This window comes from Sinohyriopsis cumingii, chromosome 15 (genome assembly GCF_028554795.1).
Source record: "Sinohyriopsis cumingii isolate HCF-2022 chromosome 15, ASM2855479v2, whole genome shotgun sequence".
Taxonomy (NCBI): domain Eukaryota; kingdom Metazoa; phylum Mollusca; class Bivalvia; order Unionida; family Unionidae; genus Sinohyriopsis; species Sinohyriopsis cumingii.
The window spans coordinates 143,972,278-143,987,936 of NC_142975.1; the positions used below are offsets into that span (position 1 = coordinate 143,972,278).

Below are 15,659 nucleotides of genomic sequence, written 5' to 3' on the forward strand. Positions count from 1 at the left end.
TGATATTATCGACAATGAAGGATGATCAAGTTGTTTATTTTTTACGGGCGAATTTTATGCGACAGAATAAAAAATTTACGATATTTTACAAATGCTTCTATGTCAAATTTTGTAAAGATTTTAGGTTTAATTTTTCTCAACGACTGAAGAAAATAAGTATATACGAAATGCGAAATCAGTACATAGTCATGCGTTGTGTGTGTGTGTATGTGTGTGTGTGTGTGTGTTTGTGTATGTGTGTGTGTGTGTGTTTTTCACAAAGGACACCAATGCTTCTGGGTAGTTGCTGAAGCACCCGGTATAGTGTTGATGAAGAATGCCTCAGATCAGGGGATCCTATCAATATTATGATGATCCCGGGACAGACGATCGAGATCGACAAGCATCCATACCGGATGCTGAGTGCATCAATGGGCAGACATGGGCAAAAGTATTTGTTTAAGAATATGATGGGGTCTCTCTGGTCTTGATGTCAGGCCATCACATGCCCAAGACCCTCAGAGGAGTAACGAGTTTGATGTTATTCTATAGCAGACTCTTAGTGAAACTATGTCATAATAATGGAACAATAATGTTTGCATTACCATATATGTATTGCCTTTATTTGATTAATTTAATTTTAAAACAAAATTAAATTTAACAAAAGAATGTGTCGCAGCTAAATTATCATGTCCATTCCCCGACGTAACACAATCAAAAGGATATACGTTGCGATAATTAAAAAGATGCATCATAATTACTGAATCCGATTAACTAAACTTTTTCACGGAATGAAATAAGTTTCAATGAGAAACTATTAATGAGTGTATTTATTTAACCTATTAAGTTATTACATAATAAATGTGTGCAACGGTACCATAACGTCATCGGGAAATCAGTATGGATGCCCTCCTAAGCCTGAGGAAAATAAATGAGACTATTGTGCTAAAATTTATAATAAGCATTACTCTGTCAGAAAAAAAGAAAAATGCAGATATCGATATTTTGTCATCAGGTCGTTTTTTCCATGAACAGGCTCAATATACACTAGGATGAAACGATATACCTGTGCCGCGTATCGATGCGATTCACGATACACTGCCAGCGTTACGATACATATCGATACACATATATGAACTTGATGGTCTTTTCATCTTTGGAAGGTGCCCTTTCAAGTATATTGACATTCTGGTCCTATTTCCAGTTTGCAGACTAAAGATAGACATATAGTTATCATATATTTATACGAAATGCTCGATGATGAGAAGATAACAACGTTTTCAAACAGACTACCTGTTGATTGCAGTAAGTATTATCCAATGTTTTAGGTCATTTAATGGTGGCTCCATTAAACTTCCTTTGTTTTGTACAACATGAATAATTTGAAAACATCTTATTACAATTTCGTTTCTCAGTTTTGATATCTTCAAAATAGAAGAAATAATGCAATTTCCTCGTGCAAAGACAATCTGATCTAGAACAAATTCGGGCATGGGAATAAGGTTGAATACCAACACAATCTATCACATTTTTCTTCCTGCAGGTGCAAAAGACTGTTGCAGCCACTGGTACGCAAAGACTCTGTTGCTCTGCCTATACTTTCTGTTTGTCACGCAGAGAATAAGCTACATTGATTTCTGATTGGTACTTATTGTTCAATCTGGACCGGAACAAGCAATAACCACAGATGAGAAGTCAGTGTAACATATTTCACCGTGCAACAAACCTGTAGCGTAGCTTTCAAGTCGACCAAAGGATTCGAGATACAATTCAAAGTAGAAACTTGATGTGAAAGTGGTTATTAAATGATGAATAAAGTACTTTATTAAAACATGTGGAACATGTTTGGAATGTATCCTATATGCTGAACATACTTCTGGATTAAGATAATTAGAATCGAAGGGGGGGGGGGGCAGGTTTTGTGTTAACTTAAGACGGCAAATGACTATTCTCAAATAGTCTTTTTCTTTTTTACTAGTAAACATGAGCGCCCGTAACTGCACATGATGTTTCAGATGGATTATAATTTTCAGAATAACAAGGTAACTAATAAGAATTATTCGTGATTGCTGAAGACTCAAATAATATGCATAGAATAAATATCGTTTTGTTTCGATCTCCGTCTCCTGTATCGATATGTGTATCGTTTAAACAAAAGTATCGATGCATCGATATATTGATGAATCGTTTCAACCCTAACACACACACACACACACACACACACACACACACAGTATGCTAAAATGCCCTTTAAAACGTACCAACAAGCTTATCCCAAACATTATCCTATTTTCTCCCTTACCTATCATTTAATTATTTTTGTACACAAATTATGTGTGTTGTTTGATATTGAACTCGACAGGTTCTCAGTATGTACACAAACACTGTGTGCTCCAATCCCTTTAAAAGCATTTTGTCTTTAATTATTTTCTGTACAAAATGCTTGTACGTTATTTGATACAAAACGCCACAAGTTCTCACCACAGACACACACACACACATATACAAACACACACTGTATACTCAAATTCCGTTTAAAATTTGTATCAGGCTAGCCCAAGCTTTATACTTTTGCCTTTAATATGCTCTTAAATTATATTTCAAATTGCCGTTGTATATATTGCGTATGTGTGTATCGATATCACAAACATTTTTTTTTGTTAAACACCTTAGTGACGTATTAAATAAAACAAGTAAAATCTTCCGTAATATAAGTTACGGTAGCCATTCTGTTGTGAATCGGGAAATAGATTTACTTCCTGAAATTTAAGGTAGAGTAGTAGAGAGTCGCATAACATATAACAGGAAGATATATTTTTCATCAGGTAAGAAAATCACACATACTATGTTACCATCAAACATTACAGTCTCGTGAAAAAGCCCTTGACCTGACACTTACATAGTAATTTTTAATCATTGTTTCAACAATGGCAATATCTGAACGATGTATACAAGTTAAGCAGATGGCCATCTCTGATAACTGATACAATTCAATTTCAGAAATCTATTAAATCTAAAATATATTATGTGAGAAAGCTAATAGATTCCCGTAGGTCGGTGATTCTTCCCGGGGTTATCAATGACCCCCCCCCCCCTCAGAGGCTGACTGCTAATTGAACCTCAGCATTCACTTTTTTTTGTCATGTCACCATAAAAAAAGTAGTGAAACTATTTTTAGACGGGGAAACCCCTATTGCCCATGAACTGTGAGTTCTCAAGAAAACGCATCTCTCAAGGACGTCATGACCACAACATTTGTTTACACTGGCAAACACCGATTAACATGGATATAATCATTTGTTGAAAAGCATGTTATTATCAGATGTGAACTGAACCAGTGATACATATCACATAGAAAACAACCCCCATTTCACCAATTCTTGTTTTTATCCAAGCTTATTAACTACTCTGACAGGGCAAATGAATAGATGGGATTTGATGTCAACTACCCAACTCGTAATAGTTCTAAAATGCGATTCACAATAGGATCATCGCACTAGTAACAGTTTAGAATGCTGTACAGCGTTATAAAGTTTTATATTGAGGTGTCATTGCTAATATTCAGAGGTCGCTCTTTGTTGTTATTGCTTTATTTACAAGAAAAGACATACTTTTACCACATATTTTATAGTCCAATCAGCAACATCTACATTTTGTTTCATATCAAAATATTCGTCTTTTCCCTCTGATAAAAAAATAAGCAATTTTACTTGGATAGTATTTTGTTTTTATATCTTTTAACTTAATCTGTTTTTTTTTATACTTATTGTTTTTAAAATCTTTTTATTTTGTTAATTTATGGATAGCAGTAATAATACTACCACATTAACACAAAACCGTTATCATATAACTGAATGACTTTTGATCCTGGTTATTTACTCTTCCAGAGAAATGAGTTACGAAGAATGCATGCCAGTTTTAAAATTCCAAAACAGTACATTGAAGAGTTCAATGCGCTGTATGCCCACATTGTAAATTAACAGTTACAAAATATCTCAGCAGTTAAATCTAAGAGTTCTGTCTTACAAATGAGCAATTTTCCTTTAATGACACAATTAGTTTTTTTTTTTTTTAAAGTTATATTCTCTTAGTTTTTGAAAATTAGCATAACATTAAGAAAAATGTGAGGGAATGCTAAATCAAGTTTTTTATGTGATTTATTTTCCTTTGAAATTGCATTTTCTGTTCTATTACTATGTGATATACTTTTGTTGCACCTCGCATGTACAATAGTATAAAAGACGTACGATGAGCCACTGAAAGTCATTTAAAGCATGTCAAAACAAATGACGTAATTATAAGCATGACAAGGAGAGTACGACGGAATATATCGTTGACAATGGTTATGAAAATGTTTCTAAAAATAACTTCAGTAGGAGGGAAAGGATTCGAACTCACTTCAGGAACTTTCATGAACAGACAGCCTTGGTTTTGACAAGTAAGAGTTTTCGTCTGTGTCAAATTACAAGCAACAACACGATGCATTTTGTTGTTGTTGTTGTTGTTGTTGATTAAACGAGACTGCATATGTTTCCCTGGCCTCTTGGGAAGTGAAAGGTGAGGCGACTAGAGTTGGGTGGGGTGAAATACTGGTATATTGCCCCACCTTCTGAAAGCTTTGGTATTGCCAAAGCCAAGAAGCTGAAACAGGTGGGATCTGGGTCGTCGGACTCATCCATCACTGTTCTAAATCAATCCTGTTGGGAGCCGTCTTTGTCTTGAGAGAACTATGCTGCGTCTTCGACGCCAACGAGCCGTATGTTCGCATCTCACAGTACAACCCGAGCCATACGTCTCTTTGATTCCTGAGCGTCCTCGGCTTTTGCGCGTAAGATCAATCCATTTTTATGTATAGCTTGTGCAACGTGCGCCATATTCGCGCTTGCACGGATCTCGCTCTTGGCCACCTCGTACTTGTCGAGGATGAGCCGGTTTCCTCAGAGATGGAATTGTTGTGCTGCGCCCGAGACACGTGGTAGAAGACGATATTGAAGTTGACCTCCGCCAAGACGCTGATTTCGTCGTGTTTTTCGGTTACGCGGCGAATGGGTAGATGACGTTCGCTCCGACCAGGTGTAGCAGGCTACAGTCCAAAGACAGAAACCCGAGGTGGACCGCGATGAGTGTGGCGAGGATGGCAGTGAGCAGGATGCCGGTCAATATGCCTGCCATAGACATGACGGTTAGGGCGTCTTTAACCTCGTCGACCACGCTGGTGGTACGGTGGTATTTCTTACAGAGGGGCAGCTGCTGATCTGCCTACACTCGCAGGGTGTCCTCTGCCTCTGATATTCCGGAGAATCAGAAAACTTCTGGATCGTTATGCTTGGGTGGGGACGCATATCTCCTGGATGAGTAGGTTGAGGTAGAACTTTAATTGATCGCCTGCGACGACATGACTTTGTAGATGCTTCTTGGCACGGACCTCCATACTTTCATTTTGGCGCGCCCACACAGCGGTAATAAGGTTGAGGTAGATGTCGATGTTTCGCAGCCAGTTACAGTTCCTGCGATGAAGCGGTCATCGAAATGGTCGACATCCGGCTCGCCGAAGAATAATGCAAGTGTACCGTCGATTCCCATCTTGAACGATTCTGCTTGTCTGAGGAGCATGATGCAACACGTCGTATTTAAAAAAATCAGCAGTCTTACGCCATCTGTTACTGGTGAGTGTGGGCTCTTCATCGTATACCCTGTGCACAGCAGTGGCTAGGACGACGACGCTTTAATAATGTCTGCGATATATGTGGCGTCTCTGTTGAAATAATCACTCACAGGCCGGCCCGGGGGCTATGCAGCTTGCTGCTGTAGAGTACGCGCAATGATCTCCACTTAACCAAGTCTGCGCGTAAGAATGTAGACCAAGAACCCTCACTTGGAGAAGTGGGTGGAAACGTAGAAGCACTTGAATCGATGTTACCATCGAGACGTAACTGAAGATCGCATTGGTTAGCATATAGACTTATTAAAAATATGTAAATTTGAAATTTAAAAATGTGCACTGGTTAACTTCACAGCTCAAAAATGGGTATTCACATTTTTTTACTGTCATCTGGTTGACTTAACTGGAAATTTACAGACTTTGACAGTTCATATATGTGAGTGCAGAACCCAGTTCCAGTATTTTCTTCAGTAAAAGGAAGTCAGCCTTAGGTTTTTTGTTTATTGACAAAAAAAACATGAAACAAAAGAAAAGTCGACTCAGCAGTACCAGTGCATGTAGTGTAACGGGTTTCTTCAGTGACGAGCAACTGAATTCGCATTATATTTACTTCATGAATAATGTATACCAAATGAATACGTCTTGATAAAATACATTTCTAAAATGTCACTAAAGAGTTATCTGCCTTTTCATTTACATCTGTGGAATATCCTTCAACATAATTTGTCCATCATTTCATATCTATCTGTTATATTTATATAATTTTGTTATTTTCAAGCCATTGCTTGTGTAAAAACTATACATAATAGTCCATTGTCTGATGGCAATATAAATACAGTATACCGTGTATACTCGTTTATAAGTTGAGTCCAACTGCAAACTGCACAGACCCAGATCTGCTTTCGCATAATGTGCGTGCAGAAGATCTCGGTCAATACAGTTTGTTAGGAGTAATCAGTAGAATAAACAGCACAGATCCTGATCTGCAGCCACATTTACAACAGCACGTCACGGTCTGTGTTGTTTACAGTTAGAAAAGATTTCTAAGCAGGTATATATGACATGTATTGCTATTAAAGAAAGAAATAGGTCGAGTTTAATGTGAATGACATGGCGATATACAATACTCCACTATTATAATGCCGTCAATGGGAACCATAGAGTACACGATCTTATAGTGAGACCACCTTATGATGAAGTATATGATACAGTATTCCCTCATTATATTGCTGTCATTGGAAGCCAGAAAGTATACCTCCTTATAGTGAGACAACCTTGTAATGAAAATGAATTCAGTAGTGTTTGGATATAGATGTGGAAGGTTGATTGAAATATTCAAAATAGTTTAAAGAAATTAATCATTTTCATTCATATTTTTAGGAATACTGTGCTTTTTTATTTACTCGTAGATGAGGTTACAGAGAAAATTCAAGTGTCAGATGGCTGTAAAGACAGTCATTTTGCAAATTCTCTCTCCTTGAAACCAAGGCAGTTTGTCGTGGCTTATACTAAATCTGACACTTAACAATGCTGCATGGATTATCATCCTGAAAAGGTGTAGAAAATTAAAGAGAGATTACATGCACTTTAAAGTTTCAGATCTGATGATGAAATTGCCTATGCTTGGCAATGTAATAACTACAGACTGCATCGTTGTTGGCATTAGTTTCACAGAAATGGTATTTTTTAAAATTAGCCACTCTTGTACAATATTTATGGCTACACAGATGACCATATGTGAAGTGGATAGATTAGCTTGCTAAATCACCATCTTTGATAGAGTAGATGCCTCGGCACATGTAGACAAAAAATAATCATAAATCACTCTTTTTCAGTCATGTTTGGTTACCTCCCTTGAATCGATGAATGCGTTTAGAACGCAAAATTAGCTCTTCATATGTCTTGCGTCGGTTGATTATCACATTCTCGTCATACAAGTGGAATTCAAAGACACTAAGATACATGTATAACGAATATTTCATAAATGCATCCAACAGACTTTTGTGAAAATAGGTGAATAATTTAGATGTCAAGGTCGCATTTCACAGGGCACCAAATACGCTGTGGTGCCCTAATACAGTAATCCTGTCCATTTATTTCTTCTCCATTCTAAATGTGGCAGCCACATCAAAACTCACTCTGGACCCTAACTTAGTCTGTGAGATAATGTGTTCATATGAATTGTTTGCATGTACAAACAATGCACATTTGCCTCCATCTATTGAACTGGACCGGTCAAAAGCAGCAAGATCTGTCTTTCTTGCCATTGTTATTTTTGTCCTTTGTAAGAGAAATGCTGTCTTCATATGTAGAAGTAATATCACACGCAAAGGGAGATTCCATCATGAACGGCCTTTGGTAGGAATTCAAAAGTTGTTCTGTTATCTTCACCAAAGCTTGGTCAATGCCTTCACCTGAAACATGAACAAATTTGGTATGCTTTAAAATACAGTAATTAAACACAACATTACGTTGGTATTACATCTGTCTGTGTTATCCATCTCATAAAAGAACATCATACAAAAAAACGTGATACGAAAAAAAAACGTGATACGAAAAAACATGATACGATGTATTTGGTCCAGAGATTAAGGTCACTCTTGGACAAAAACTTTAGTCTCAACAATACTTTTAAATGTAAAAGTTCGTATAAAGTTTTACCATAAATCACAGGATACGATTCATGCTTAGAATCCCTTATATTTATCGTTCTGTTTCAAATAGTAACTTAAATAAACACCATATCACATTATAAATCTTATAAAAATTATATCAGAAGAAAGTATGTAAATGTTCACATGAAGTTTTACAACATACAAAAGTTTGTCAAAAACCTCACCAGATAGGAAACAAAGCTCATTTGCCTTATATTGACTCTGTTTCAAAATACAAATTTAAATATAGATCATATCACAACATAAATCTTACAGAAATTATATTAGAAAAAAGCATGTTAGTTACCAGTTATCGATTCGTTTGGGAAGGGTTACAAAAGTATTGGTGCACTGTTTATGGTTGACGTTTTAGAAGAACTTCCTTACGATTCTATATTGACATAATTAATGAGCTCAAAATTTTGTCTAATCTTAGTGTTATATCTTCTTAACAATTTGCATGCTGGAATTTTCTCACAGACAAGGAAAGATGGTACATGCTTAATATGAAATGTTTGTTTTATTTCAATTTTATATCTTGCTCTTATGCAGGAATGTTCTCACATCAAAGGTGGCACGTGTTTCCTTTACATTTATTGTGCAGTTAACGGAAATTCGTGTCACAAAAGGCATGATTTGCTTTATCATTACTCAATCTGTAAAATAATCCTTGTGGATTCTGGAGCTGGTGGTACCTTTTCTTTGAAGCATCAGTCAGTGTTCAAATTGTAGGTTTACATTGAACAAGAAAATAACACATCAATTTTATGATCTTCAAACACTTCAAATTTCTAAAACACTTTGGTATTTTTTATCAGGTCATCAAAAAGTAGTGTGTGTGTGTATGTGTGTGTGTGTGTGTGTGTGTGTGTGTGTGTGTGTGTGTGTGTGTGTAGAGAGAGAGAGACAGAGAGAGGGACGCTTTTACTAATGTTCCATTACATTGTGTTTTCTGTTTTAGTAAGGGTAGACGAAAAGGAAATTAAAAATTGCCCCTTACATGTGTTTAGAATGCATACAGACATTCGCTAAAGCGATTTTCATGACTATTCTGCAACACTAGGTACCTTGTACAGTTGCTTTTTCTCCCGGCTTAATTTGACAGATTTGTGTGAATCCGTCATTCAAATTTTAAAGCGCATCTTAACATTTTCAGTTCTTTTTCAAAATGCTTATTGTTCTGTTAAATGTTGCAAACTTTTGAAAATTACCTGTCTTTGCAAAAGAATTTAAATTACCTGTCTTTGCTGAAGTTAAGAATACATCAGCACATTCGTGTGTCGCGGCGAAGTTGTGCGCACTCTGGTCACTTATTGACTTTTCTTGGTCACATTTGTTTCCTATGAGGAACTTCATAGCTGAAATGTGAATCAAATTAATATCCGTCATATGTCAGATTATAACTTCATAGCTGAAATGTGAATCAAATTAATATCCGTCATATGTCAGATTATAACTGACATAATTGAAATGTGAAGCAAATTAATATCCGTCTTAAACGTGATCGTAAACATTCCCACTTGTTACTTAAAAATACTTTCTACATAATCAAATGAATTAATTGTTGCTACTACTTGACTTATATTTGCCTTTGGATAAAAATGTTACTTTAAACTTATATGAAATAAACTCACAACCTATTTGATGTTAAAAAAATGCACGAAAAATGTCCACTACATGTAATGGAAGAAAAAACTAAAATACACCAAACAATTAAAGATCCAAAGTTATCCAGAATACATATCCCCAATTATTTTAAATAATAAATTCGTGTTCTTGTTTCCAATTTGCTTTCGAAACAAAATACAAGTTTTAAAATAACAATATATGAAAATGGTCTTGAGATTAAAGTTTAATCCGCAGTTTTCAGCATCGGAAATCGATATGCCGGTCAGCCCCCGTTTCTCCATGAAATGTTTTTACAATGAGTTTTGTATAAATTACCATTTGGTGAATGATCTTCTGTATCTTTGATCCATTTGGTTAGGCGTTGAAGCGATGTAGGGTCGTGAACACTGTACACAAGAAGTACAACTTGGGTGTTTCGGTAGTAGCTACGCGATAGTGACTGAAATTTCTCAACCCCAGCTGTATCCCAGATCTGAAACTGAAAGCAAAGCATTAATATAATTTTGTAGTAAATTGTTTCTTGTTAGATCATTAATTTAGAAGTCGTACACGGTTTTGCCTAGTTTAATTTTTAATTTGTTACTCCATGTGTTAGAAACATTGCTAGGACAATTTTCGTTTATAGCACCATACATTACTGGAACATATTACCAGTTTTGTCAAGAATAGTTCCAATATAGATCATTTCCAATCGACAATTTAATAAGACAATTTCGTGTGTCAAATCTACCTGGCCACAGAATGTTGATCCTTCAAGATCCAACTGGAAATAAGTTATGTTTGTGCGTAATGCATCAATGTTAGGTAACTTATTCATATTTGTTTTATGTATTACTACTTGTGTTATCTGCTGATCGTACCTAAATGTATTATTATTATTATTATTATTATTATTATTAAAGTCTAAACGTATCTGAGAACACGAGGGAAGGTTTTGAGCTTAAAGGTGAAGCCCATTAGTGCAGTTTCTTTTCAGTTTTGTAACCAACTTATGTAACAAAATTCCACGTGTACAACTGGTAGCACGCTTTTTTATGAATGAGCAGCCGAACTAGAGACCGGTTATCCAATTTTTATATGAAACAAGCTGTTTTTAAAGTGTAATTGGTGGATTTGTGACTCATTTACCCCACAACAAAGTTAACATACTGTCATGTCTTGCATGATCACTAAAACGGAAATGACTTGTCGTCCATCATGCATTCAAACACGTACTTTGAGTGCAATTTCCGACTGGTATCTTCTGTCATCCTTTGACAAAGTGCTTATAAACGCATAGTGAACACATGAATTTACATTATAGCGATACCCAAACTGAACTTTTTCCCATTTATTTTCAAAGTCTTTTTGTTATGTTCTCTAACAGAAAAAATTTACAGTTAGCAATGGTGCGAACCCGGGGGAAATATTTGTCGTCTCCGGCAAAAGCCATAGCACACATGTCTAAACTGAGTAAAGAATATTTTGCTAATTAATAGTCACCAATTTTTGCAAGCCTATTGGGAATACACACACCCTTGGCTAGTTCCTACAGTGTTTCTCCAACCTTAAATCAAACTAGGCGTCTGTACGGAGGAGAAACAGGTAGCAGCTTTAGCCATTGCTCATATTTTTCTGGCATCAGAATACTAGAAGTGGAAAAAGAGAAATTATAAACAATCAAAAAAGTGTTCTTCCTACACGTTTTTTATATATATAAAAAGGTGGTATTATGGGTGTAATTTCCACAGAAAATGTCACAAATGCGGAAAAACGGGACACACGCCCAAGAGATCCAGAACACAAGAAGAAACAAAACAACAGCTACGAGTACAACAGTTACACCACAGAAGTCAGGTTACGATTTTCCCCAAACAGAAAAAAAATACAACAAACAGGTGAAATAGAAAAAGCGAAATTTAAACAGGAAATGACCCAAAAACAAAATGATAAACAACAAAGACAACAAACTCCAGAAAAAGAAAAAGAGATACAAGAAGGCAGACAACAATTTGTCCAACAAGAAAAGTCTAAACAACAGGAAAATCAACAACAACAGAAGCAACAATCAATAGACAAACAAGAACAACAAAAACAAGAACCAAATGAGAAACAAAAAGAAACACAGGGTAAACAACAGAACCAACAACAAAAGCGTATGGAAACAAGAGAACAACAAAAACAACAACAACAACAAAATAAGCAGAAAGAAGAATCGTAGAAAGAAGAAATAGGACAACAGAAGCAAAAAGAAAACGCTAGGAAAATATTAACAGATGAGCAGAAAAAAATAACAGGTAAAGAACAAAGACAGTGAAACCATTTAAAAATCAGTAACTAGAAACAGAACAATTAAAAACAACCCGGAAGAGAGCGAAAGAAAAAAGAAAAAGATCTACAAGCTATCGTACGACGAGGAAATTGACGTTGAAAAAACGTATGACATAACTGAGATGTCAAGTCTAACTGAAATGGAAAATAAATCATTTAAAAAGAGAGGATCCAAAAGGACCCAAAACACATACAATATAAAAAGTATACAATATAAGAACGCGCACAGGCACAACCCATACAAGTTACCCCTCAAAAATACTTAATACTAAAATATATACAATATAAGAACGCGCACAGGCACAGCCCATACAAGTTACCTAAAACAAATTAATTAAAGAAAACAAAACTTAAAAACATTAACGAATAGCATACACCTTGAACAAATACGCTTAGCGTACGTATACAACTACAGTTAGGAAGGTGGGCCAAACTCTAATGGTCTGAAAAGATCAGAAGAGGGACGCACACCCCCCACCCCCCACCCCACTATTTTGTCTCCAGATGTTAGTTTCGCGAATACATTTTATTCCTTTCATCTGCCCTTTCGTTACCACATCTCCACATACGCCACTCGGTGGAAATTTATGAAACATTGTAGTATCTTGTTCATTATAGTGTGTTATAGGGTATTATTTTTGTCTCCTTTTATGGGGTGGGGTACCTGGGAAGGGGTCAAAGTTCCAACATACGAACAAATTTATATTTCTTGTGGCCAAACAAAGTTCCGCAAATATAACAGCGAAAAACCATACATGTAACGGATTATGGGCTGCAACCCTTAGGTCAATGTAACGGGGAGGGAGGGGTGCATGGAGTGGGGAAGGAAAGTAATATATAGCAGAAAGCTTTGGAATTTGCAATCAAGGATGGTCAAATTCTCCGCTCGATTTTTGTTTTTGTTGATAAAAATAGTTCACGTAAAGAGTCATATTTAGGGTAATTATTATTTCAGATTTAAAACTTTCCTGGATTGAAGGAAACAGAAAGACATATTTAGTTGTGGTCTACATTCATGGTTATCAATTACATACATACATATATATATATATATATATATATATATATATATATATATATATATATATATATATATATATATATATATATATATATATATATATATATATATATATATATATATATATATATATATATATATATATATATAGTGTTATTGCACAGTGTAAAATATGGCATAAGACACCGATTTAGGGGCGCGACGTACTATATTTTCTTTAAGCAATATGTTCGTTCTCGACGGAAATTTGAAAGGCTAGTAGCTTCGCTTAATACATAGCCGTATTCGGGCCTCTGCGCATCCTCTTCCATAAATTCCGGTATCCATTTATTGTAGGCATACTGTGAACGAACTTTTCAGGCTATTTAGTTCAGGGGAGTTCGTGCACCGCATGTTTCACTGTATTTCAGGTTGCAGCAGTTTGTACAGTTAATTCACAAATTGTTTGCAATAGATACTCTTTCTCTAAAGGTTTCATTTTACAACCAGTTAAATAAAGGTGATAAACCAGGATTTCGAGCAGCATCAAGCGCTATATTATGGTTTTCAAAGGTTTGAACACAAAAATCTTAATACTTTGCTTACACCGGTACGCCTTGCTGTATTTAACCAAACGTGAGATACGAATATGTTTGAAAATAAATATACTCACCGATATCTCTGCTCTGTCCACATATAACGACTTTAAGCAGCTCTCTATTCCAACTGTCGACTGAAGCCTTTCATCAAAAACGTCGTCTTTTATTCGAAGGAAGAGAGATGACTTCCCAACTCCAACATCCCCTAACAAAACAGCTTTGAATTTCGGTGCAGCTCTTAGAGAGGAGAACCGTTTCTGACTGCTGAGCTGCGGCATTTGTTTTCCAGTCTAAAAAATCCTTTGATTTCCTTTCACCTTTCCTGTCACATCAACATCTAGTATCCATTTGTTCTCCAGTAATAACAAAATGAGAAGGTATAATAGGCGACGTGCAGTCTTTTGTATCCAATACTCCCTCTACTTCCTTAATACACAGATAGTATCAACCAGTGCGTTAAATATAGACAACAAAATCTCTCAGACATGCGCAATGTCTAATCTCAGATAATAGATTGTACTGAACCAAATACGATTAGCCTAAGGTAGACAACACTCAAATGCCTATAAGTGACAAGACCTACATTCAGGTAGACAGCATCAAAATACATATGACCTACATAAATGTAACGTACTTTATAAACGTTCCTTGCGCCATACATCTAGCACTGGCATAAAAAGAAAATTTACCGTGAGAAAAGTACATATTATAGGAAACTCAACAGTAAGAAAGATTGGATAAAAGAAAGTTAGTGAAATGGACGTTATTTTTCTATGATGTGTATCATTGTTTGCATATACAAACGATCCTGATAGGAATTTTGGACAGACGTCTCTGTCATGTGAATCAGTGTTTAACAATGTAATCCCAAGTTTGCTAAGGTCGTTCCTGTTTCCATGGGAGGAAAACAGTTTTCATCCTATATTTTAGAATAATAGATAAAGCAAACACTCTTTCGCTTGTAGCACAGGTTTGCATAACTAGCAGAAACCATTCAGATGTTGCCGTTGTTGAAACAATTAATTGATATTAAATTAGCATGTGTCAGGTCATGGGATTTTTTTCACGAGTCTGTAATGGTTGATTCTAGCCTTATATATGTTATTTCTTTACCTAATGAAAAATATATCTTGCGACTCACCTACCCCCTTCCCAGTCTTAAATGTTCGTACGTAAAACATTTTCCCTCTTTAGAAAAGCAGCGAAGGAGGCGAACAGACCATTTGCTGAAACGTAACTTTGAAAACTAAAAACCTCATACGAAAAAAATAAAAAATAAAGTCACTAACGCTAAACTCAAGCCTCTAACTTTACCGAGAGTTTCTCTCCCAGAGTCTCTTTTGGGGGTTAGTTCTTTTTGTTACTTTATTTTTGTCATTAGTATTTTTTGTCGTTTACCCACCTGAGGTCTTATTTAGGTCGCGCCTCCTCTGCTGCTATAATTAGATCATTATTATATCAATAATGACACCTGGCACGGAATCTTATACGGCTAAATTATCTCGAGAAAGATTAGAAGCAATCAAAAATGTTTTGCCTGTTCGTGATTCTTTTAGACAAAAACTTCAAGAACGTCAAGAAGCACAAGTTGAATATGCAGAAGGTACAGAAAAAATATGGAAACCCATTACAAACGTTACTGAAAGAGTTGCAGAAGAAACTGAAGGGCTTCTTCAAGCAGTAAAACAAACTGCTGATCAAGCTAAAAAGATAGCAGGAAGAACTAGACAAACGCGAGATATTTTGGAAAATCCTCCAGACGTTCAAACACCGGCTCAACTTAAAGACGGTGCTGTTGGTGGAGAAACAACACTAAATACTAAAAC

At 35.8% G+C, this 15,659-nt stretch overlaps 1 protein-coding gene across 1 annotated transcript; it reads right to left on the bottom strand.

Annotated features, from left to right (window-relative positions):
- Positions 1–7,014: 7,014 nt before the first annotated feature.
- Positions 7,015–14,262, bottom strand: LOC149782973 (ras-related protein Rab-10-like). The gene is made up of 4 exons (XM_089934534.1): positions 13,908–14,262; positions 10,240–10,402; positions 9,534–9,653; positions 7,015–8,055 (listed from the first exon to the last, which is right to left on the bottom strand). Exons 1-4 carry the CDS (start codon positions 14,109–14,111, stop codon positions 7,877–7,879), a joined length of 666 nt encoding a protein of 221 aa, XP_089790660.1. The 5' UTR covers positions 14,112–14,262; the 3' UTR covers positions 7,015–7,876.
- Between the last annotated feature and the right edge of the window lie 1,397 nt (positions 14,263–15,659).